Below are 26,218 nucleotides of genomic sequence, written 5' to 3' on the forward strand. Positions count from 1 at the left end.
CGCGTGTACGTGCGCACGGAATCCGGGGAAACATGAGGCCCAGGATCTGCCAGGCCTGCGTCCAACTTTTTACCTTTTTTTTGTCGTGCCTCAATCCAATCAGAGCTAGGAGAATCCAAAGCTCGGACCTGTTGTTTACCTTTTCCCATGACAGTAGGGGGCTGAAGGGTCTCCTGTGTCTGGGCATCAAGCACCATGTCATCCTTGGGCTGCACAACCTGCGCCTCCTCAGAAGACAGTTGCCGTTCCGGGCATTCAGCTACAAAATGCCCTAATTTACCACATGAAAAGCAGTGTCCGGCAAAATTGCCCCATTTCAGGCGAAAATGCAAAGGATGCATGCCAGCGCAATTGAGGCGAAGCCACGCAGGCCTTTTCCTGGCCGTATCCCATAACATGCATAGACGGTTTCGGTTCATAGCCCTGAGGCTTGGGGGAACCAGCACTGTGCCCACAACCGCCATCGCGTCTTTCAACAATGGCCAATATACCGCTGGACAATTTTCCACTTCCACCCACACCGGGCATTCGCGTTGAAGCAGACGCTGGAAGTCAGCCATAGGGCGCCATGGTACCACATGGACCAAGCGGCGGTCAAAGAATAGTGGCAACTTGGACAGTAGCTCAGCTCGATGCGATTCAGATTTCAACAGCACCTCATAAAAGCCGCGAGGGTCAAGGAAGATCTCCTCAACATACTCCCCTTGCAATAAGTGGTGCATCCACTGGCGAATATGTGAGAGCACTGGGATCCTGCCGGTGAAAAAAAGTATAACTGCACGGTCATAGAACACCGAGAAGGACCGCAAGACTGATTTTGGGTCCACTGTCGCTTCCAGCACATCATCCGCAGCCGCAGCAGAGAAAGTTTCATTATTATGCTGGACATAATCGCCAAGCAGAGTATTGGCAAAGTCCAGCAAATGCTCCCAGTCTATTTCCTGCGAATCCACAGGTTCGGAGGCAACCTGCGCATAGGAACGGTCCTGAGGACCCATTGGCTCGTCTGAAGTGTGCTTAGAGCGTTTGCCTGCCGGCGGCAGTTCAGAACCCGGAGGCGGCTCCTCCGTGCATGGCACCATATCCTCCGGCTCCTCGGTATCGGAATCAGGGCCAAGGGCTGCCACCGTCCGGTCGAGAAAATCCATATCCAGGCCAGCCATACCACTGTCTTCTCTCTTTTGCTCACTCCCTCACTGCAGCAGCAGGATGCACTGTCTACAGTCTCTGCTCTTCAATAATCTGCTGCCTCCTCGGCACAGATCTGTCCTTGTAAAATGTCTATCTGCCTGTCCCTTCCTCTCTCTCTCTCTCTCTCTCTCTCTCTCTCGCTCTCTGTCTCTCTCTCTTGCTCGCTCCGCAAGTCCCGCAGACCGGCACAATCAAGGAACCACCTGGCTGCAGCAATAGGACTGCAACGGGGCACCTGTGCAGAACAGGACAGACGCGCGCCAGTGAACCCCTGACGAATAGGGCGTGTGAAGGCAGGCGAGCAGCTGAGGGCACAGATCCAGGTGAGTGTGCAACGTCCGAGGGGAGACGTCAAGCAGAACTCCTTGCAGTGGGCCACAGTCGCACAGCAGAGGGCGAGCGGGTTTGGACCTGATGGCCACGGCAGAGGACGAATGCGACGGCAGGAAAAGAGGCAGGGACGATGCAGACCTGTGAAGTGCGGGTGTCGTCGGCGGGTGGGTCTTCAGGCAGGTCGTCAGGCGGCGCGCAGGCAGGTCGTCAGGCGGCGCGCAGGTCGTCAGGCATCAGGCAGGTCGTCAGGCGGCGCGCAGGTCGTCAGTCGTCAGGCATCAGGCAGGTCGTCAGGCGGCGCGCAGGTCGTCAGGCATCAGGCAGGTCGTCAGGCGGCGCGCAGGCAGGTCGTCAAGCAGGTCGTCAGGCAGGTCGTCAAGTGGTCGCGCGGGCAGTCAGGCGTCAGGACGCACCGACGGCTCTCTCTCTCTCTCTCTCTCTCTCTCTCTCTCTCTCTCTCTCTCTCTCTCTCTCTCTCTCTCTCTCTCTCTCTCTCTCTCTCTCTCTCTCTCTCTCTCTCTCTCTCTCTCTCTCTCTCTCTCTCTCTCTCTCTCTCTCTCTCTCTCTCTCTCTCTCTCTCTCTCTCTCTCTCTCTCTCTCTCTCTCTCTCTCTCTCTCTATCTCCATGACAGTATGGCACATAGGCAGCAACGATAGCAGTGAAAGGGGTAATAGTGGCACAACCTATGTGTGAGTCTACAAATGGGTGGTTTTAAAATTCTCTTAAAAGAAAACCTCAACTTATAGGCATTCAATTCCTTCCACACACACTCTCACAAGATAGCAACTTTAGAAGAGCTCTCTCTCTCCATGCAAATTGGCCAATTGCAAAGCCAGTCATGTAGACACGACTTAGTAGTCATGACTCACATTTATATCCTTTTGCATCCCTCTCTCTCCCTCGCTCTCTCTCGTGCAAGTGGCTACACAAGGGAGGCAAGAGCAAACGTGTAGGAGGGAGAGCAGAACTCTTGCGAAATAAGTGATTGCATGGGCTTCAAGAGTATACTTACTAATTTTTAACTAGAGAACCATTCAAAGGGGTTACATATAATTTGTTGAATTGGGGAACTTTATAATTAATCCCTTGATTGTGTAATTTGGTATTGTGTTCCTTTGCTGGAACAACCTATAGGAGAGAGAAGGTCGCATGTGCCAACTTTGTGAGAGAGAGCCGAAGACAAAGGAGTGTTACATCGATTGATGTATAGAGTTAGCCACTTCCATTAGGTTGTAAGGTTCTAGCAACTAGAGACTTGGTGGATTTCATACACTAAGAGGGAGATATTCTACACTCTTTTCAGTTTCTTAGTTTTCCATATTCTTCATTTCCATTTCAATTTATCATGTAAACCTAGACACAATTTTGTTTTCTTCTCTAATGAGAGATGATGATGCCAGTTGTATTAGTCGCATAGGCCATTCTAGCCTTCTAAAGACGTTAATAGATCTCTCTCTCTCTCTCTCTCTCTCTCTCTCTCTCTCTCTCTCTCTCTCTCTCTCTCTCTCTCTCTCTCTCTCTCTCTCTCTCTCTCTCTCTCGTAATGGATGTTATATTTATGAAGTACTAAACAACAAAAGAGTTACAAAAGTCATGGCAAAGACGCAGAGGAAATTGCCATATGCCGGGAAGTAAGTCCTCCCGAGGGAGTAAGTCGGAGTGCCAAATGAGATCTATCTGCCAATGCAAGAGACCTTTAAGCCTCGCAATATCTCTCTCTTTCTCTCTCTCTTTTTTTCGTAAAAATATCCTTTTTTTTTCGTAAAAGGTAATTGTATTAATTACGAAAAAAGTACAAGATTACATGATTACACGAGTACAAGAGGCACGAGGGCCGTAGGCCAACGTGTGGGAAATCCCCGGACTAGGGTACTAAAAAGTTACACCAATCATGGCAAGGACCCAGAGGCAATTGCCAAATGCCAGGAATACAAATCCTCCCGAGGGAGCAAGTCAGAGTGCCTGATGAGATCTAGCTGCCAATGCAAGAGCCCTTTAAGCCTTGCAATATGTCGCGGTACATTAGAAGCTGAGTCAAAGAGAAAAGCATTTCGGGTGGTCCAAATGTGCCAGCATCCCCAGTATCTGAAAAAATGGAATAAGATCTTCATATGTAACGGTGGCGGTGTGGGATACTTCGGTCGCACAAAAACCCAATCGAAGGGAGTCAGTGAAGACCCCACCACCGCGTGCCAGATTTGTGACAAGAGTGACCAGATATTCTTGGCGAGCGGGCAAGAAAGAAAACGATGTCGGGCCGATTCCGCCGAAGTGGTGCAGAAGAAGCAAGTGCCATTCGAGATTCGACGCTTGGAAAGGGCCGAGGCAAGAGGAAGACCACCAATCATTACCCGCCACAGAAAGACCTTACATTTGAAAGGTGTCTTATTCTGCCATCCCTCCATCAGCGTTGCCTGCCACCATGACAGTGATTTCCGCAGGCCCCAAACAGCATTAACTTTCACACACAACCATTGGTGATCTTTAATGAGAAGATGATACACCTGATTAGTAGAGGCCTTTTCCAGACTCAACCGGCCTGCAAGGTCCCAGTCCTGCCAAGGGCGATCCATAGCCAGGGCAGGAAAGGGTTGCCTACCCTGAAGTTCCGAGGAAAGCTTCCCCCATAAATCACGGTATCCGCGCGGGATCCTGAAAAGTCTCCTAGCAGTCCGAAATGATACAAGGGCATTGCGAGTGGCAAGGGTAGCATCCGCAATCGAAGTCACATCCAAACGGGCCATGCGATTAAATCTTGGTCTGAGCTGATGTTTATCTTCCCATGAAAGTAATGTGGATACCGCCAACAATTCCAGCTGAAAAGAATTTGTCTGCACACGGTCCCCTACAGGATGCCAACGGGCCTTTTGGAGCACCACTTTCCAAGAGCCGACCAAATGCACTAACAAAGAGGAAGAGGGACTGGAGAATCGAGCGTCAGCATTAAGGACATGCCACCATGAGGCTCGAAGCCGTGTGTTACCCTGGCGCAGGCCGCTGTCCTCAAGAAAATAACGGGCTATGATGGTCCACGGGTGATGATCCACACACATGGCACGAAACAGAGACCAACGAAGAGCCAGCATATGAGTTTCTGCATCCAAAATAGCTCCACCACCCATGTGCTTAGGGGTACATGCATGTGACCATGAAATCCAGGAAATGCCTGCCTGCAGTGAATCTTTCTTCCATAGCATGAAACGAATGGGATGAGTAAGAGCCTTCAAAGTACTGGGCGTCCATGGCAGTAATGGCAGGAAATACGTCAGCATTGGTGGCATAATTGTCTGAGCCACTTTGAGGCGGACATGGAACGGCCAGGCTTGCGACTTCCAATACATAAACTTCACGGCCAGTTTGTGTGAAATCCACTCCAGCAGGGCCTTTGGCCGTACATCCACCCCCAATGGGTATCCAAGATGCCTGACAATCGAGCCACGAGAAACCACCTGGCCCTGCCAGCCTAATGACTCTAAATCAGGCTCCGTGCAACTGAGAATGGCTGACTTTAAGGCATTGATGCGAAGACCAGAAGCTTGACCAAAGAGCGTCCAAACATCTAATGCCTTGCGAATGTTATCCCTGTCCGCTTGCAAAATCATAAAGGAGTCATCAGCCAAAGATTGGCTAATGAAGTGCTGCCCCAAAGGAAGAGATAACCCTGCCAGCTGGGCAGAAGCCGCCATGGAGGATAACATTGAAAGGACCGGGTGAGTCGCCAAGGCAAAGAAGAGAGGACTCAAAGAGCAGCCCTGTCTGAGCGAGCGTGCAAGGAGAAATGGCTCTGTGACCCCACCATTAAGCATAACTCTTGAAGAAGCCTCAGTACTAATGGTGTAGATCAATCGGGACATGCGGATCCCAAAGCCCATAGCAGACATAAGCTCTGCAAGGAAAGACCAGTCCACACAGTCGAACGCCTTTTCCAGGTCCAGTTGAATCAAGACCACTTGCTGATTGGAGTGCCTCGCATAATCAATAGCCATTTGCACATTCAAGATATTGTGCAAAATGTTGCGTCCCTTAATGAAACCATATTGGAGGGGGTGCACAAGAGCTGGAAGGTGCTTGTGAAGCCGATTTGCCAGCACTTTGGAAAAGATTTTATACATCACGCCCATCAACAAAATTGGTCTCCAGTGTTGCAGCTTTGACGGCGAAGGGACCTTGGGGATCAGTTTGATAAGGCCTTCTTTCCATGAAGAAGGCATGACCCCTGTTTCCCAAACCTGCTGGAACATGACCACTAAAGGCTTTACCAACTGCGTGGCTGAGTGCTCAAAAAATTCATTAGTGAGACCATCCCAACCAGGACTTTTATCCTTAGGCAGGTGCAACAAAACATCCATAACCTCCTCTTCGCAAATATCCGCCTCCAAAGAGGCTTGCATATCAAACGGAACCTGCTGGTGGACCAGCTGATAGAAGACCGAGCGGGCATGCGTAACCTGGCCAGACGGCAAGGAAGAAGAACCAAAAAGATCCATAAAATAATTTCTGCACATATTGATAATGGTCTGCGGATCAGTGACCATGCGACCTTCCGAGTCCTGAAGTCGAGTCATATTTTCGCGAGCCGGAGAAGCATGCAAGGCACGAAAGAACTTATGAGACTGGCAGGCATTATCTTGCAATGTGTCAGTCAAGTTATGCAGCTTGGCCTGCTGATAAGATTTCAAGCTAAAGACTTGAATAAGATGGGCCAAACGCCGCTCCAGTGACAGCAGAAAATCATCATCTGGGGAATCCAGGAGCAAGGAACGGACCAAGGCCAATAAGTCCTCTGCTGCAAGTCGACGTCGGCAACAAAGAGAGGCAGTGTGAATCCCATACTGCCGAGCAACCCGCTGCACATTAGAGAGCAGGCGTGCAAACGAAGCCAAGCCCTCAGAGGCGAAGTCCAATAAGAACCTCTCAATCAGTTGCTGCATATAATCCTGAAAAATTGGATGCTTCAAATAAGAGGAGTTGAAGTGTAAAGGGAGCTTATCCAGTAACTGCATAAAAGGTGCAACAGATTGTGCCCGCATCTCAAGCTGGAGGGGAAAATGATCCGACAACGCATATTGCTGCAAGACCTTCATCTCCAGCATCTCGGGAAGAAAATCATCCCCCTGCATGATATACATTCTGTCCAACCGCGACCAAGTGGTTGCATATTGTGCAGAATGAAAAGTAAAACCTGAAACAGAAGGGTGAAGCCACGACCAAAGATCTTGCTTAAGTATGTGCAAAGCAAAGGAGTGCCACACCCGGCTTTCTGGCGTATCCATTACCGAATGCCCTGAGGTGGACTAAGAAGAGTCAACACACATATTGAAATCTCCCATCAAAAACCCTCTGCGGCAAAGTGCCATGGAGCCCTGCAAAGTCGACCATAGATCCCGTCGGGATGCGGGATCATTGGGAGCATAAAGTCCCAGCAACCATAAAATCTCGCCTTCAAATAGGACTTCAATTACCAGAAAGCGGCCGTGCACATCATTTTTAACAAGAACAGGCTGGTATTTCTCATGAACAATCATCAGCATGCCCGAATAATGCTTAGCATGTGTCCCTGCATAAAACAGACGAAATCCACGACAATCCACAACCTTTCCTGCCTCACCATGACTTTTGTGCTCCACTGCACATAATACATCCCACTGATTCTCATGCAAGACAGACCACATGGTATGTTGCTTATGGCGAGAGCAAATGCCTCGCACGTTCCACGTGGCAATCTTCATATATTTTCAAAAAAAGGAAGTCAGGAACGAGGCGCCTGTTGCCTCGATTGCATCTTTTCCGCGAGGGCATCCAGGACACCCTCATCCAAAAAATCAGCCAATACTGCAAATGAATTCGGGCGACCTGCTTTAGAGGTAGAAGGGAAATCCACTACCTTGGGAGCAGGGCGGGGGTAACGCCTATCCCAAGGAGTAATCACATTGCCTTTCGCATCAAACGCCAACTTAGCAGGTGGGCCCTTGGGGCCCTCGGAATAGACTTTCCTTGAAGACGGATGACGGGGGGCTGACGGGGCCATGGTACGCGCAACCTGCTGTGAGGTGACCATGTCTTTCCTGCGCGTGTACGTGCGCACGGAATCCGGGGAAACATGAGGCCCAGGATCTACCAGGCCTGCGTCCAACTTTTTACCTTTTTTTTGTCGTGCCTCAATCCAATCAGAGCTAGGAGAATCCAAAGCTCGGACCTGTTGTTTACCTTTATCCATGACAGTAGGTGGCTGAAGGGTCTCCTGTGTCTGAGCATCAAGCACCATGTCATCCTTGGGCTGCACAACCTGCGCCTCCTCAGAAGACAGTTGCCGTTCCGGGCATTCAGCTACAAAATGCCCTAATTTACCACATGAAAAGCAGTGTCCGGCAAAATTGCCCCATTTCAGGCGAAAATGCAAAGGATGCATGCCAGAGCAATTGAGGCGAAGCCACGCAGGCCTTTTCCTGGCCGTATCCCATAACATGCATAGACGGTTTCGGTTCATAGCCCTGAGGCTTGGGGGAACCAGCACTGTGCCCACAACCGCCATCGCGTCTTTCAACAATGGCCAATATACCGCTGGACAATTTTCCACTTCCACCCACACCGGGCATTCGCGTTGAAGCAGACGCTGGAAGTCAGCCATAGGGCGCCATGGTACCACATGGACCAAGCGGCGGTCAAAGAATAGTGGCAACTTGGACAGTAGCTCAGCTCGATGCGATTCAGATTTCAACAGCACCTCATAAAAGCCGCGAGGGTCAAGGAAGATCTCCTCAACATACTCCCCTTGCAATAAGTGGTGCATCCACTGGCGAATATGTGAGAGCACTGGGATCCTGCCGGTGAAAAAAAGTATAACTGCACGGTCATAGAACACCGAGAAGGACCGCAAGACTGATTTTGGGTCCACTGTCGCTTCCAGCACATCATCCGCAGCCGCAGCAGAGAAAGTTTCATTATTATGCTGGACATAATCGCCAAGCAGAGTATTGGCAAAGTCCAGCAAATGCTCCCAGTCTATTTCCTGCGAATCCACAGGTTCGGAGGCAACCTGCGCATAGGAACGGTCCTGAGGACCCATTGGCTCGTCTGAAGTGTGCTTAGAGCGTTTGCCTGCCGGCGGCAGTTCAGAACCCGGAGGCGGCTCCTCCGTGCATGGCACCATATCCTCCGGCTCCTCGGTATCGGAATCAGGGCCAAGGGCTGCCACCGTCCGGTCGAGAAAATCCATATCCAGGCCAGCCATACCACTGTCTTCTCTCTTTTGCTCACTCCCTCACTGCAGCAGCAGGATGTACTGTCTACAGTCTCTGCTCTTCAATAATCTGCTGCCTCCTAGGCACAGATCTGTCCTTGTAAAATGTCTATCTGCCTGTCCCTAAACTGTCGTGTCCCGGCCTGTGCAGGGACGTATTCTGCAAGCACACCCTTTGATCCTGGCGATTCTCTGGTCAGGGCTTCCACTATGCAGCGCAGCACGGTTACAGGTAGACAGTGTGCAGGTCGCGTTGGCAGGCCAGGTAGGCAGTGTGCAGGTCACGTTGACGGGAACACTGGCTGTCTGAGTGGCGTTGGTCCTCTGTCTATCTCTGCACCTTAGTGCAGAAGAACAGGGGCAGCGGGGCAAATCTGTTCTTCAGCGAGTAACAGGTCTGGTTGTCAGACAGGGTAGCGGGCTGCCACAGGAGGCGCCCGCAAGCAGAGTGACAGGGCCTGAGCAGGAAACCGCGGCGGGACAGGCCTATTCTTCAGCGGGCAACAGGTCCGGTTGTCAGACCGGGCAGCGGGCTGCCACAGGAGGCGCCGCCTGAGCAGGAAACCGCAGCGGGACAGGTCTGCTCTTCAGCGGGTAACAGGTCTGCTTGTCGGACAGGGCAGCGGGCTGCTACAGGAAACCCACAGGCAGGGCCACAGGGCATGAGCAAGAAGCGGCGGGGCAGAAGGCCTAGGGCTGGGCAGCCGCCATCGTTTCCTGCATCGCTCCTCTCTCTCCAGACCTCGGCCCCATCGTCAAATCACTCTCTCTCTCTCTCTCATGTTTTCCTAGTGATAAGCAATGGTGTTATCAACTTGTGGATTTGAGTTTAAATCTTGTTGTTTTTGTTCCTGTTGCAAGATGACCAATATGGATGTATGAATTGAACTCAAGACCGGTTGGCCACCATACATTCAATCTACCTATCACATAGCAGGTCATCATCAGGAGTTTTCTTGGATAAAGCTATAGCATTATGTCAGGCGAGACGACCACCTCCTCAAGAGACCCCTCTCACCCCCACCCCTTCTTGGCCACCCTCCTCTTCCCCCCTAGGGGCCTATTCTGCCAAAATGGTTGATAATTCAAAGTCATTATGATCTAGTACAGGAGGTGCTTGGCAAGGTATTTTAACTCTCAACATTTTGGATCACAAGTTGTGACACCCCATAAGAAATTGTGGGATGAGTAGATACTACATTAGGCATTCTTGTGTCTTTTGCTTCTCTATTGATAGGACTTTTACAGCATGACTTGGTTTTTACTTTTTACTCATATTTTGACAGTACTCTATGTTGAACATCATCTTCAATTGTACCCTGTTCAGGTCTTATAGGCCATTCTAACATTTTACTGACATTATGAATGTCCAGAAGTCCAATTATGCTCCTATATTATGAGAAAATCTATTGATCTCCCAGTTGTGCCCTATGTATTGCCCCATTAGGCTTTGCCGTTTGACCCTGTTGGAACAATTTTCTGCCCAGACCTTGCACGTTCCATCAGAGGATCCTCATAAAGAGCATCCAAAACTCTTGAACTGGTGTGGTCTCTTTCCATTCCTGTTTATGCTGTGATGGTGGAGAATGGCTGATGTCCTGTGTAATGTGTTTGCTGCTTCATTTTGTTGGGATAGTATCCAAGTCCTTGTTTGTTTCTAAGTTTTGTTTCGGGGCTGCCATAAGGGGAGGGGGAGCAAGGCAAGAAGGGAGGAAAATGGGAGGCTGCTGTGACTGGCTGGATGGAGGGGAAGGCTGGAAAGGTAGTGTGCAGGCTGAGTGGACAAGTGAAGGCCGAAGGGAACTGGGATGCAACAACACAGAAAGTGAGTTATTGTGACCTCGATCTTGCTTAACTAATCAGATGACGCTTTGTTTAGGGCAGGGGCAGGAAGCAAGGGACCCCCTCTCAAGGGTGTCATCACTTCACTGCAGTGGGACTTAATTGATTTGTTGTAGAATGTAGGAATCTAGGATTTTTTGGACAAAACCGAGCACATATGATTGCAGGTGAGTCTGACTTAGGTCACTTTACACAAGGTTGTGTATGCAGCTTAGTTGAAATGCTTCCACTCCCTTGAGATTATTATGAAGTTGTAAGGTTCAAAATTGTAACTGTAATCCTTGTCTTTCAAGGTGATATTGAAGACATGAATATATGCTTCCTTTGTCTATAGTTTTCAGTGTTATCTCAAGGGCTATGTTATTCTTATATTGTCATAGGCATATCCAAGGAAAGCAATTGATGTGCAGTGCCCAACTACTACAGCACAAGCAAGCTTATGCAAAGTGACAACTAGGTGGATTGGTTTTCGTCGTATATGGCAGGGGACCAATCAGACATTTGATTCTGTAGACCTGTTTCTTCCAGATTACTCTTATGAATCCCAGGTATTCTGGTTCATTAAGGATGCTGACTATATTCAAATGCATCCGGGTGATCTTTTACTATGGTTTTCAGTTCCTATAGTTTTGTGCTCCAATTAAAAAATGTGTAAATTTTTTAATCACACTTCAAGTGGTAGAGGAGGCCATATCGGATCTTGTTTGGAAAGCTAATATGGATGTGTATTGCATACAGGCAGCTTGGATCAGAGTTCCTCATGCAATCAGGAGCAAACTGGATAATGCAGGGCTTCCATTTAGAGCAGGTCTGCATGCAGCATCTCATGCACTCCTCAATATCATGCCCTTGTAAGTACATTGATACGTTCATTTTAAAGAAATATAATCACAGCTTGATTTTAAGCTTTTGGTTGATGGCTTACCTTTATGTGCACATGTACATTCATGCAATGTACTTACATGGGGCATTAATGCATCCTGTATGTGTTCATGTGAGGGAGAGACATAAATTCACATGTGCATAGATGCAAAATTTGGAAAAAAATATTCAAGGCTTTTCAAAACACAACTATAGACAAAACCATGACAAATGAAACAGGGAAAGCTAACATAAAAGGACATCCAAGTTAAAGATCTGAAAAAGAATCGGTGGTGAATGCAAAAGCAAGTATTGCAGAAGAAAACATTGGAGTCACCATCTTGAGCACTCTAAGTAACATGCTTTTTCAGGTTAGGCAGGCTGTGGATGATAGACTAACTTTGCTGTGACCAAACTAAACCATCCATATTTCTCCCTTCTACCAGCTCCCTCATGCCTTGTCAATCTTGCTTAATGTACACACCGCAAAGTTGATGTTGCATAAGCTATTCACTGTACTAGTGGAGCCTATTTACGTCATTCAACCTGATGAAGTGTCAAACATTATAGTGCTATTTTACCACCCTTTTTTCCAATATTTTTTTCGCCTGAAAGGTTGATACTATTACAGGTACATCTTGTGTAACAGTTCAGACCTTGGTACAGAGTGTGCAAATCCTCATGATACAAGATACTTCCCAGAAAGGCTTCTTGTATTTGATCGGCATCCTGGAGGCATTGGTATAGCAGCACAGGTAGGAAGCATTGAAATTACTAACTTGGTAACCATTGTGAATATGTTTTCTAAATCAGTTCTCTTTTCTGGTGAAAAGGAAAAGAGAGATGCATTTTACTTCTGCAATTCTAGTAATGAGACATTTGAGCATGTAGCTTTCTACCATTTCAGTGTAAGAAGGAAGCCCTTTGATCAGCATTAAGAGTCTTCCATAGGAAGGTTTGATAAGCTGGTGCTGCTATCTGCTGCATGCTGTGCACCATCGCAAGCTTTTGACCAAGACCCACTTGCTGTTTCCTCTCCAGCCAGTACCAGTGCTAGCTCCCTCTCCCTTCAGTCCTCTTCCTCTCCTATTGTGCTAGTCCATGCCTGAACAGTATGCTTCTATGTACATGGGGGGCATGTGTTGTACATGATGGGTATGACTAGACATGGTTTTTGTCTAGTACTTGTGCTTAGGATAAGTGTGGCTTGTGCTAGCCTTTTGGTGGTGTGCCAAGATAAGAGTGGCTTGTGCTAGTCTTTTATCGGTGTGCCAGTAATTGGGACGTAGGGAGTTGCCACTCCATGGCCATGGCAAACCATCATTGGCAATCAAAAGACTTTATGCACATATATAAGCATTAAAAGTCTAAGCTTCATTTGATTTTTTAATGTTTATGGATTAAATGTTAATGTGGAATCAATATTGAGGTGAGAGAAAGGGCGAGGTACTTCCAAATCACGAGGTATGATCATGTTATAAACCTTGAAGAAGTATCCACACAAGAGATGAAGTGAGCGATGTGTAGTGGCGATGCAATGTCCTGCAAGTAGAGAGCAAAACGTGAGCAAGAGTAGATAGTGAGAGTCAGAGAGAAAGATGCACAATGTTCTTGGGTACAATTTTTTTTTGTGTGTACCTCTTTAGGTTTTAGTTAGATATATATGAAAGTACAAATGTGTTAAGGGTGTGTTCATACCCGTGCACATATAAAAGGCATGATGGCCCTTTATTCCTAACAACCTCCCACCTAAAGGCAATGTGCCTTAAGAGGAGAAAAGAATCAGCTAAGTCTAGGTATGTACAAAGCTGAAATACATATACCTATCCAACTCCCATCATCTGTCGGAAATGAGCAAACCACTTTGCTGGAAAACCCTTCGTGAGAAGACCTGCAGGATTATCATCTGTATACACTTTGACAAGCTCAATGCTCTTGCTATCAAGTACATCTCTAATGAAGTGATACTTCACCTGTATGTGCTTCGTCTTTGTATGAAAGACAGGATTCCGTACTAGCATGATAGCACTCTAACTATCACAATGGAGAACAAGTAACTCTGTAATGCCAAGCTCTCCCACCAGACATGAAAGCCATAAAGCCTCCTTGCATGCCCTAGTGGCAGCCACATACTCTGTCTCTGTAGTAGACAATGCAACACACTTTTGTAGCTTGGAGATCCAAGAGAGTGCTCCTCCTGTGAAGGTAAACACATAACCAGAAGTGAACTTTCTGCAGTCCGCATGACCAACATAGTCTACATCTGTAAAACCAACGATAGATGCCTTCTACTTTCCAAAGCAGATGCACAAATCCTTTGTGCCTTTGAGGTATCTCATAATACCTTTCACTACTTTTCAATGCTTTTTACCAGGGTTTGCCATGTAGCTGCTAACCACTCCCACTGCAAAGGCAATGTTAGGACATGTAGCAACCATAGCATACATCAAACTGCCAACAGCTGAAGCATATGGTATCTTGGCCATTTCAGCCTTCTCATCATCAGATGTAGGGCTGTCCTCTGCACTAAGTTTCACATATGGAGGCAATGGAACCCCAATTGTTTTCCTCCCCTCCATATTGAAACACTGCAAAACCTTGGAGATATACTCTTGTTGAGATAGATAGAGTAATCCTTTTGACCTATCTCTAAGTATTCGCATGCCAAGAATGTGATTTGCATCACCAAGATCCTTCATGTCAAAGCTGCCATGAAGACTTTACTTCAGTGAGTCCAAGGCATGAGTAATCCCTGCTAGCAATCAGCATGTCATCATCATACAGAACCAAGATAATCAAGCTACCATCTGCTGCCTTCTTGGTGTACAAGCAGTGATCCACTTGACTTCTATGAAAACCTTGAGACTGCATAAATGTATCAAACTTATGATACCATTCTCTTGATGCTTGTTTCAGCCCATACAAACTCCTTTTTAGTTTACATACCATCTTCTCTTTCCCTTTTGCCACAAACCCTTCAGACTACTGCATATATATGTCTTCATGCAGATCATCATGTAAGAATACAGTCTTTACATCCATCTGTATGAGCTCCATACCTTCAACTGCAACCAAGCCCAAAATGGTTCTCAATGTAGTCATCTTGACTACAGGAGAGAAGATCTCATCAAAGTCAACTCCATGTTTCTGCTTGTACCCCTTTGCAACTAATCTTACTTTATACTTTGGCGAGGAACCAGAAGTGACCATTTTGTAAATCCATTTGCATAGAAGGGTTTTCTGCCCTTTTAGCAATCGTACCAAGTTCCAAGTGCCATTTTTCTCAAGAGATTCCATCTCTAACAACATGGCTTTATACCATTTCTTGCTATCCTGTCTGTCCATGGCTTCCTTGAAGCAAGATGGTTCACCACAGTCTATCAACACGACATAATCGGCCACATTGTTTGCATCAAGAATGAATCTATTAGGTTGTCTAGTAGCCCTAGACAATTTCCTAACCCAATGATCATTGTTTGCTAGCTATTGAGCCTGCAAATTTCCATTTTCAGCTTGCTGTCCTAGCATTTCAGCCTGCAAATCAGCATTAACAGCTTGCTCTCCTCACTCTTCCTGCACATCTAGTGGCTCATCATTATGGGCAATGGCTGGCTGATCATTTCCAGCATTATTTTCTGCATTTGCAGGTTCATTTACAGCAGGTATTTGCTACTGTACAGCGGGCACATTTTGCTGTCCAAAAGGTATTTCTTCCTAGAATACAACCCTACAGACCTCCTCAGTCTTTTCGGGCTGTTTATGCATGCGATCTTCCCAGAATATAACATCATTGCTGCGTACTATTTTTCTTTTCTCAGGATCCCATAATCTATACCCCATTTTACCCTCGTCGCCATATCCTAGGAAAATGCATTTACAGGACTTTGGTTCAAGTTTGTTGCGTTCTTCTTTACGAATGTGCACAAAAGCCTTGTAGCCAAACACTTTCAAGTGAGCATATGAAGGTGGCTTGCCCAACCATGCTTCCTAGGGGATCCCCCCCCTCCAAAGACCTGTTCGGTGGACCGATTAATTAAGTGAACAGCTATCATAACAGCCTCTGCCCAAAATCCATGGAGTAATGCAGCATGAGACAGCATAGTACAGATTTTATCTTCTATGGTCCGATTCATACGCTCTGCAACTCCATTTTGGAGTGGATTATGAGGGGCAGTGAGCTCCCTCTTTATCCCTTTGTTGTCACAAAATGCCTGAAAGGCCTTGGACACATATTCCCCACCATTGTCAAAGCAAAGACACTTAAGTGTCTTATCAGTCTGATTTTCAACCAATGCTAAGAATTTTTGAAACTTGTCAAGCACTTCGTCCTTGCTACGAATAGGGTAAACCCATACCTTCCGTGTAGCATCATCGACAAAGGTGACAAAGTATTTCTTCCCCCCTAAAGATAACCCTAGCATCTAACATACATCGAAATGTACTAACTCTAGAGGGAAAGATTTCAACGAAAGAGACTTCTTATGAGAAGTTTGTGCATGTTTACCATAAACACAATGATCACAATGCTCAAAATCAGCATAACGAAGACAAGGCAAGTAACCCAAACGAGAAAGCACTTTCATTCCAATTTGACTCATGTGTCCCAACCTGCCATGCCACAAAGAAACACTTGGCTGCTCGGTCACAACAACAACATGGTCATGCACACTAGATACATGGAGAGGATACAAGGTATCACTTTTACAACCTTTGGTAATCACTCTAGATTCCTTACAGATCTTCTATTTTCCATCACCAACGGTGGTATGAAATCCATCGTCATCTAGCTGCCCTGTGCTAATCAAGCTCTTCTTGAGCTGAGGTACATGCCATACATGCTGAAGTATGAAGACAAAACCATGCTGAAACTACAACTGCACACTGCCAATACCTGCAATGTCACACGTCTAGTTGTCCCCAAGACGGGCAACACCATGTCGACCCCCTGTATAGTCAAAAAACCACTCACAATGAGGGGTGACATGAAAGGAAGCACCTGAATCTAGAATCCAAGTGCGCATGTCATCATCCGTATCTGCAAGTAAAGCATGTGTACTAAAGTGTGAAGAGACAAAGAGTACGTCATTCCCACTGTCACTGTCATAAGTGACTACATTCACCTCTTCAATTTTGACACTACTCTTCTTAGGCTGACTCTCTTTCTTCTCTTCCTTGCTATCATCTATCTTCTTGCCCTTTCCTTTCTCTTTCTTCCATTTGTAGCACTCACATTTAAAGTGACCCTTCTTGCCACAATGATGGCATTCAACATCCTTACCATGTGATTTACTGCGTCCCTTGCTATCAGATTTTCCTTTCTGCTATGATCTGCCCCTAATATGCAAAGCATTGGAAGACTTATTGGATGCATTGTTCTGCCAATTCATTTCTTCCATAAGTAGAGCACTCTCTACATCAGCATACAAAAGTATCGCATTAGAATTGCTCATAGCAGTCCTGAATTATCCCAACTCTTTGGCAGAGTGCAAAGCAAGAATGTAGCCTTGAATTCTTCATCAATCTTGAACTTCAAGGCAACCAACTGGCTGAAAACGGACTCCCACGCACGGGCTTTTACGCGGTTGTTTCAAGAACAAATACATCACATTACATGAGAAGTCCCAAATTTTAGCTGCAATTTTTGTTGTATATGCACCCACGGGCACAAAATTTGACACGCACAGTCAAGAGCCCCAAAATTTTTGTGCTCAAAGCATCAACCATACATTTGCACTGTCTCTACATGCATAGAATAGGTCAATTTTGCCAAAATAGAGAAATTTCAGCAAAACCCCCAAATTTTTCCAAGTGCTAGATGTCTAAATTGCATGGAATTAAACCCACATATACATAAAATGACCAAATGGTGCACAATTTCGCCCAAACAGCAAAAGCCCCAAATTGCACGGGTCCAATGTGCATCAATGTCGAGAAATTGGGTAAATTTCAGCCCAATTCTTGCATGTACATGAAAAGCCCCAAATATCATAGGCAAAATGTCACAAATTCCTGCAATTTCTGAGACAAATATCACTGTTGTGTCTTGCTTGCATCAAATCCGGACAAATCCCCAATTTTTTTACACAAATCTGCCCAAAATTCTGAAGTGTGCTTTCATGCATGAACGCCCGTCAGTGAGCAAAGGGGTTGCTTGCAGGGAACCTTTGAAAAAATTAAAAATTTTGCAAAAGACCAGCCCGTCGCCTACTCGCATGACCTGCTCGTGACCTGAAAAATGACGTTTTGACCCGCGCCTAAAGTGCGTGACCTGCGCGTGACTGCATCTGACCAGGAAATGATAATTTGACCTACATGCAACCTGGAACTGTCGCCTGACTGAAAACGTGGCCTATTGATCTGCTCCTTACTGCACGAGCTGTCGGCTATCTGTCCGGTGAGAGAACAATGACAAGCTAACTTGCATGGACTCCGAGAAGCACGAACACCTTAGCCACAACTCTGATACCAGTTTGAAGTGAGCGATGCGCAGTGGCGACGCAATGTCCTACGATGAAAATGTCAGGTAGAGAGCAAAACGTGAGCAAGAGTAGATAGTCAGAGTTAGAGAGAGAGATGCACGATGTTCTTGGGTGCAAATTTTTTTTTTTGTACCTCTTTAGGTTTTAGATAGATATATATGAAAGTACAAATGTGCTAAGGGTGTATTCACACACATGCACATATAAAAGGCACGATGGCCCTTTATTCCCAACAAGAGACTCTTTCGAGGATTTGGATAGAGATCATCTTCTCTCTCTATGGGAGATGGGAGAGGATGCAAGGTAACTCTAAGAAGATAAGAAGGAGAAGACAGGCCTTCTGTAAACTTGGAACTTGGGCTCTTTTTCAAGATGATGTGGCATTTTAGCCCACTAGATTGGTTGTTCACACAACCATTGTATTTGTGATATACTTAGCTCTCTTTCTACAAAGTTCCTTGTACTTTGTACTTTGCCTTAGGGGATTTTTCTCCAAGGTGTTATTAATAGAAATTTCTTTTTTTGAAAAAAAAATATCCTTTTGTGTGCACCATTATGTGACACCTTCATACACTAGGGTGGTGCGGTCTGGTGGTATGGCACACCATGCTAGTGTATGAATTTGTTGGCCATTGGGCCTGAAGTCTGCATTCATACACTAGGATGCGTCCAATGCATTCATACACTAGGATGGTGTGGGCTAATTGTATGGGATGCGAGATCTTGGGGTGCATTGTGGCCCATTACATTGATCTCTCCAAATCACAAGAGTGAGCCCATTTGACTCTATGGCTAGGAGGTGAGTCTAATGTCCATCTCTTTTATGTTCTATATCATGGATACGAATTGTGTTGTGTCTTGTGTGCAAGTTGGATCCTAGGGGAGCATACTCATCCTACTTTTCATTTTCCAAGGTGTGCTGTGGGATACTCTAGAAAATAGGGAAACTCTAGATTGTGGCCACCTACAAGTCCATTGCTTTGGATGGTTGTACTTAAGAATATCTCAAATCCATTGCTTTGGATGGCTATACTTAAGAATATCTCAATATCCATCTCTATTTAACAACTTTGTCACTAAAGGAGTGGATAGTCCTCAACATGGTCTTGTTCGTGAGTGCTTTCAAACATTTTTGGCTACACTTGCATATGTGCATGTATGTGAGTCATGTTTGTATATTCATATAATTTAAGAATGTAGATCTACTAAAAAATTTATGTGCGTGTGTTTGTATGCATGCATGTGTGTGTGCATGTGTACACATACACACGTATGCGTGTTTTCCTCTTGGTTGTTCTAGTTAGGGTTGCATCTTGTTCATGAACAGTACATTTCGTACAATCGTACCATATGGTACTATTTAGTTTCTGTGCGCTCTACCTATTCAAAAAAGTGTCCATTGTGCAGATTCTAACCATTGCAAAATCTATCCATTGGCGCTTCCTTTTTCACTTTTTCCCATTTTTTTGGGGTTATTTGAACGTCTTCTTTCACACTCCTCCTTTCATGAATCATACTCCTCTTCTCTTCTCCCTCACCTCAACTCTTACAAAAGGGTAGTTCCCCTCCCCCCTATCTCACCACACAAATCACCCTACATCTTCTTCAATCACCCTACTCCCTCTCTCCCTCTTCCTCTCCCTCTCTCTCTCTCCCTTTCCCTCACCTCTTCCAAGTTTCTCCTATCCCTATCCCTATCCCTCTTTCTCTTCCTCTCCCTCTCCCTCTCCCTTTTCCTCACATCCTCTTTCTCTCCTATCCCTATCTCTTTCGCTTTTCCTCTCTCCCTCTCCCTCTCTTTCATTCATACATATTATATCCTTTCCCTCTCCCTTTCCCTCTCCTCCTTTGTGCTCATTCTTTTCCACAATGCCTAGGCCTCTTCATAAAGCTTTTCATCTCTACACCACAAATCTATAGAAAACCACAGGCAAGTCAAATTGCTATCATTGGACTTGCAAGTTTTGTGTGAAGATGATGATGAGTGGTGTGACAAGGCACATCATCCATTTAACCAAGGTGGGTGGTCAATGCAGCCCATGTTCTCAAATCCCTCAATCCATAGCCAATGAAATCATGAAGAAGTATTCTTCCCTCTCCAATCAAAGTGGTTATGAGTCCTAATCATAGTCCAGGCACCTCAATGGCCTCAAGCTCCACCGCTACCATCAAAAGCAAAAGGCCTCGTAGACAAGCTTCACTATAAGAAGCTACGTATAGTATTTCCAATCCTTCGTCTTTCCTCAAAAAGAGGCAAAGAAATGCGGAGATAGAAATTGCACACACTATCATTGAGTGCAATCTCTCATTCCATTTTCTGCGAGTGGATAGGTGGAAAAGTATGGTCAAAGCTATTGCCGTGGTTGGTAGTCCATGCAAGGGGTGGTATGGTGTCACCTACAACAACATGCGGACCAAGAAGCTCAACGAGGAGAGAAAGAGAATCAATAAATCTCTCTTGTTTGTGCGTGTCAGATGGGCAAAATTTGTTGCATCATACTGTCTGATGGATGGAGTAATAGAAAGCAAAAGATATCATCAACATCCTTATTTCTTCACCTCTTGGCACCTTTTTCTTGTGGACCATAGATGCAATGCAAAGAGGACGAAGAACAATGGAGGCTTTTATATACGCATATATCCAACAACCTATTATTAAGATCATCATACAAATCAAAATTTAAATTTTAGTTTATAGTTCATTTTTCATTTTTCATTTCAATCTATATTTTTTACAATCTTTCAATCCATATTACTTGTAAGTTGTCATGACTCATGACTCATGAGACATTTCTACCTCCCCTAAATCTAATTTTCATCTTTTATCTCATCATTCATGATTTCATGAATCATGATATATCTATCCCAATACCGCTTTCACTTATCTATACCCTTAATCTCGATTCTCACCTACCTTCTCTTTCTCGTGTACCATATAGGTTGGTGTGGCCAACATGATACAAGTGGTCACCAACAATGCCTCCAACTGTCAAAGGATGAAACGCTTACTTCAAGCAAAGTTCCTATCCATTGTTTGGACCCCGTCTGCAACCCACTGCATTGACCTTCTCATGGAAAACATTGAGTCACTTAATTGGGTGAAAAAGATTATTGTGGATTCTTACCACATTGTAGATTCATCATGAAGAAGGTAAAGGTCTTAGCTATCTTTTACACCTACAATGATGTGAAGCTAAAGAAGCTCTCCAAGACCCTTTTTTTTTACCATGTGGTTGCTTTCAGAGCGACTATATGATCTGCAAAATAAAATTCAATAAGCCATGATTTCAAAGGAGTTCAAGGCATAGCTATAAGAGGAGCCACTTTGAGTAAAGTGTTGATATATCAAAGCGGTTATGAGTAAATTAGTGTATAAAGCACTTGATGTCAGGGACCCTAGATAACTACTTTAAGTTTTAAATTTGAAAGCCTAAATATATATATTTTTTTTAAATATAGTGTTGATATATTGGATACCATACCAAGGCCTAATGACATTATTTACTTAGTCAAGAAAAGATGAAAGTGGATGAGACGACCCACCTACGGTCTTACTGCCCTCTTGCATCTTACCTATATATCTTCATTTCTTTTTGTGGATCAGAAATTGGCAACCAATAGATATACCTACCTTTCAAATGCATTGAATGAGAATCAACACGCAACATTCCCATAAGAAATCATAAATTATAGCAACCAAAGAGGAATTGCTTTTTTTGTTCAAGCCTCTATTTTGGTGGAGATCTTTTGGATATCAAGTACCCTATGTCCAAAAAATTGCCCTTAGACTACTTGCACAAGTGAGTTGAACTTTTGAAGTTAGAATTTTGTAATTTAAACTTATAAGTTTTCACCTGGAGGCTAGAACCTTAAGATTTTATAATCATTGATTGCTAGGTGAAGTTTAAACATCGAAGATCATTTTAATTTTTTGCTCAATGTAGGATTGCTTAGCTAGTGCGTGCGAGAGAAATTGGTCAACATACTCTCTTATTCACACTAAGATTCAAAATAAGTTGAGCACATAGCAATTAGAGCGACTAATTTATTGTTGCTCTAACTTACGTATGCTACAGACTATGCATGAGATGCCTATGGCCAAACAGGTAAACCAAAGTTAAAATTTTAATTGTCCAATGTCATCCATAGTTAAATTTGAATCGTCATCTGCACATTGCAATAGTCAATTTATCATTTTGCTCCAATTAGGTGAATATTGATGACTTGAAGTTGAGCGGTGCCACCCTGAAGAGTGTCAACAAAGAGTGAAATGAGGAGTAGGATGCCATCTTCAGGGATCTCTACATGGAGCTCAAGGAGATTGATCGTCGAGTCTCATGCACCCATCAAGGGCATCGAGTTGTTGCTCGAGTTCCAAGCACAAAGACCACCGTTGCACCAACCATCAAGACCTACGTAAGGCAAGACTCTAGGAGTTCCTCTATTGCACATGCACTTGTTGCAAAGGATGCTCAAGTTAGAGAAGCCCGAGTACGATAACGACGAGAACATCATCAATGATGGGGACTTTAGTGAGCCATCTAAGGTCTCTTCTAGTGAGGGCGGCTCTCCATCTTTCAATGTATAGGCTTCACGACGAGTTCTCATGAGTGATCACTGATGAGCAGCATGAGTCATTTTGTATTTTGTCATTTAGAGTCTTTTTATGAGCATTGAGTGATAGCATGTGCCATGGCAATTGCCATTTTGTATCTTTTTCTCTCACTCAATTGAACATGTTACGGTTTCCGTGGCTCTAGTTTCAACTCTTATATGGCCTTGCAATTCTTGTCTAAACTCGTATGTAATTTTTGAATGAATGTGTGGAACAATGTATTTTATTCGTAAATTTTTGTGTGTATGTACTATACCGCACATATTCACATACTGAACATATCATACTAAATGTACAAGACTACCCTAGTTCTAGTAACGGTGTAAAGAGTGGGCCTCTCATCCTAGTCTTGCCATTCTATGTCTACAAGAGCTCCAGAATTGTTTCAAGCAAGAGGAGCTTACAACGGATTAACAATGTGGATAGTTTTAAGCCTACTTTAATTCAAGGTCCAGCTATAAATTTGCCCCAAACCCGAAGCTGATCCTCTTGTGCATCTGGACACCCATACAAACCATGGATGAGCAAAACTTTCCATATTCATCCTCTCTGATCTTATGCCTTATTTCTGGCTTTGGCACAAGTCTATCCAAGATTATCTGTCCATCCCAACTGATAACATATAAAGCATAGATGCTCTCATAGTGGTCCACATTTCCCTCAACTTCTCTATCATGCTCTGAAAGGCATAATCATGAAGCGATCTCCTCTCATCCTATGCATTGAGATTGTTACTGACATCAGACACTCTGCAGGTTAGCAGCCTATGGCCTATAACCTGTTTTACCACTTTACATACAAAAGATGACGCCTATGGCTGTAGGGCAAATGCTATGGTATACATGTAACTTTTGCAAGCTCTATATTACAGCTTGTCTATTGCCCTGAGATGTTTTAATATTATGGAGGGCATGTGGGAGAGTATTTATCGAGGTATGCTTGTTTTGTTTCTTTCCGTTATACTACCCTCTTTGTCCCAGTGAGTATGGGCCAAGGATAGATTTCCTTATGTTGCAGTTATCTTTTAGGAGGCACAAGGTAGGCTGAGGGAGATTACAAACAAACTGAACCAACATACAGTATAAAGTTAGAGGCATGCCTAATGATGTCATAATGCAGATTTACATGACTTCAGAATGGCTACAGGAAATTGAAAGATGTTGGAGCTATGTGGACAATGGAAAGAGCAGGATTAGAGGGCCATTCTATATACCATTATTGAAACAACCAAGAGGACAAAACCATACATAGACATGTGTCTCACACGCACACAAGAGACATGCACAACCACATTTTGCAAAATTGTTACTGGGATACTCAAGAACAGTAGTTTTTTTCAACCTTGGTTGTTTTTTTCCTCATGTATTTGAAGTGTACCCAAGCACAACAGTTTTTTAAGTTGTTGTTGTTTTTATCTCATCTATTTGGGGTGGAGACAGGCACAACCGCTCTTTGCAGAATTGTTGCAAGCTGCTTTAGAGTTGCTTACTTCATGTGAATGTTCACTTGAAGCAGGCTGCCCAAATTGTGTTCAAGTAAGCCCCTAGTCATTGTGAGAGTCTTCTAAACCAACTTTTTGTTATTTTGATATTTGATCAATATTGCCTTTCAATCCATGGCATGTTGAATCCCTGCAGTATTTAGCGTGCAGTGAATACAATGAAGTCTTGAACAAGCCTGCAGCAGTAATCATTCTTCAGGTATTTTTGCATGCATACTAAATCTGCAGCTCAATGCAGGTCTGTCTGTGAATTCTGAGATTCTAATATGCTCACAGGGTGTAATCGATGCTGAGGAATCTTATCGACACAGCACACCTGAGATTGTAAAGGAAGCTTCATGAATTTTGGAGAAATGAATGGTAGTTTCAATACAAGATCAGCAGATCTAGTGAGGTACTTGCAAGGGATGGATCGAGATATAAACAAGGATTTTGCAAAAGTTGGAAGGTCACTCAGTTGGCACATCTGAGTCTTATAGAGTTGATGCCCTGTTTCTTGTAACATCCTTTGCCTTCTGGAACTCGGGCATCTTTTTCATTCATCTCTTCATGTGGCTTGACAGAATATGCCTGAATGGATTTTACTGAAAACAGTGTACAGGGGCTTTCTACCTTGAGAGCGGCCAGCCTAAGAGATTGACATAGTCCTACTTTTATCATTCTTGTACTTGGATTTTAACTTGTAATTTTATCTTGCGTTTGCAGCCAGGATGAGATTTTAACAGAATTTTCTTTTCCTTAGAAAAATGTAGCAGCATAGATAGGATGTTCCCGAGGAAAAATTTGAGCAGTTTCTAACAATTTTTATATTCCTTGTAATCAAATTGTCCTAAAAATGATAAACTTTGCAAAATGTAGAGTTTGCATGCAAACACAGTTGCATGAACAGCATATATCAAGTATTTCAGAATCCTTGTGGTCACGTTGTTTTGAAGGTGATGAATTTCTTAAAATGTAGAGTTTGCATTCACACACCTCTCTCTCTCTCTCCCTTTTTGTAATGGGTAATTGTATTAATTACAAAAAAAGTACAAGATAACAAGATTGCAGAGTGGCTCTAGGCCATCATATAGGAACCAGATACCAGTCAATGAAGCTATGTTGCAAAAGAAGATTGCTACTCCATGCAAGAAGTTTAGGAGGCCTCCTTGATGGATGGCATGGTGAAACACAAGAGGAATTAGACAATTGAAAATGACCAAGCATGTTTAGAGACATACATGCTAGAGACCAAATTAAGGCAAATTGTGGAAGAAACAGGTTTAAGTGGGTAATACCATGGAAAACTATCAAGCTAATTTGGAGTATGTGAACTTGCACCAATACAACTCAAAGAATGACCCTGTGAAACTGCCACCATGAAGGCAACTAGAATGGAGGGTAAATAGGTAATTTATCAAGGTGGCAAATGCATCATTTAACTTGACATGCATACAAATATTCTAGATGCCATTCTATATGAGTACCAACGATGATATACAATGGTTCAGTCTACTAGGAGCTATGGAATATGTATGAGTCTGAATACATTGCCCATCTTTTGTAGCACATACATTTCCACATCCTAGAGCCTCCTAGGCATATGTCTCTATATGTCTCCCTTAGAACAATGGGTATAATGTGTGTTGTGCCACATGAACTAATTATATGAGAGATTTCACTTGGGTACTCATATGTTAGAAGATGAGGATATTCTTTCAACAACCAATACAAAGAAAGAAGTATGCCTGCTTGATGGGAGTTGCTCAATCAAATTGGCTAGACACAATGGCTAGTAATCTGGTCATGGCAATTACTTATGGTGGCATCAAGAAGTACTAAAGAATGAGAATACTTCCAAAGAGAGGGTAGCAATGAGAAGTTCAAGTAGCACTTTCCGTGGGTTATAGCCTTGTGGCTGTCTTTAAGTTGATTCAACGAGTAGCACAATTGAGGAAGGCTACAATTCGATTAGGGGAGAATGTAAAGATTGGTTGTAGTAGCACAACAATAAATTAAATTGCAAGGCGTAATCATGTTGGCATGTGGGCTGATTATGTGGCACGAATGGACAACTAGATCAATCAAGAAAACACTTATTGAACTCAAATTATGTGACAAAAACATTAAGGTTTGCAAGTTTTGACCTTTCATCAAGCAAAATCATGTCAAGCTT

General features: G+C 44.3%; 1 protein-coding gene across 7 annotated transcripts in view; it reads left to right on the forward strand.

The window, feature by feature from the left end:
• The window catches only part of LOC148016928 (UBQ, helicase-c and DEAD-like helicase domain-containing protein), a 263,742-nt gene extending 238,783 nt beyond the window's left edge, over positions 1 to 24,959 (forward strand). For 2 of the 7 annotated variants that reach the window (XM_087663102.1, XM_087663103.1), the window contains 6 exons: positions 10,988 to 11,155; positions 11,346 to 11,458; positions 12,100 to 12,223; positions 24,002 to 24,097; positions 24,200 to 24,262; positions 24,340 to 24,956. In XM_087663102.1, coding sequence (XP_087519228.1) covers positions 10,988 to 11,155; positions 11,346 to 11,458; positions 12,100 to 12,223; positions 24,002 to 24,097; positions 24,200 to 24,262; positions 24,340 to 24,405 — 630 coding nt within the window. In that variant the 3' untranslated portion in view covers positions 24,406 to 24,956. Of the gene's footprint in view, positions 1 to 10,987; positions 11,156 to 11,345; positions 11,459 to 12,099; positions 12,224 to 24,001; positions 24,098 to 24,199; positions 24,263 to 24,339 lie in introns of those variants that run through there. The other 5 variants (XM_087663100.1, XM_087663099.1, XM_087663101.1 and 2 more) reach the window with 5 other exon arrangements.
• The last annotated feature ends 1,259 nt before the right edge of the window (positions 24,960 to 26,218 follow it).

Source organism: Lygodium microphyllum, chromosome 22 (genome assembly GCF_053477565.2).
Source record: "Lygodium microphyllum isolate KBCC chromosome 22, Lygodium_microphyllum_v1.1.10, whole genome shotgun sequence".
In the NCBI taxonomy this organism is placed as follows: domain Eukaryota; kingdom Viridiplantae; phylum Streptophyta; class Polypodiopsida; order Schizaeales; family Lygodiaceae; genus Lygodium; species Lygodium microphyllum.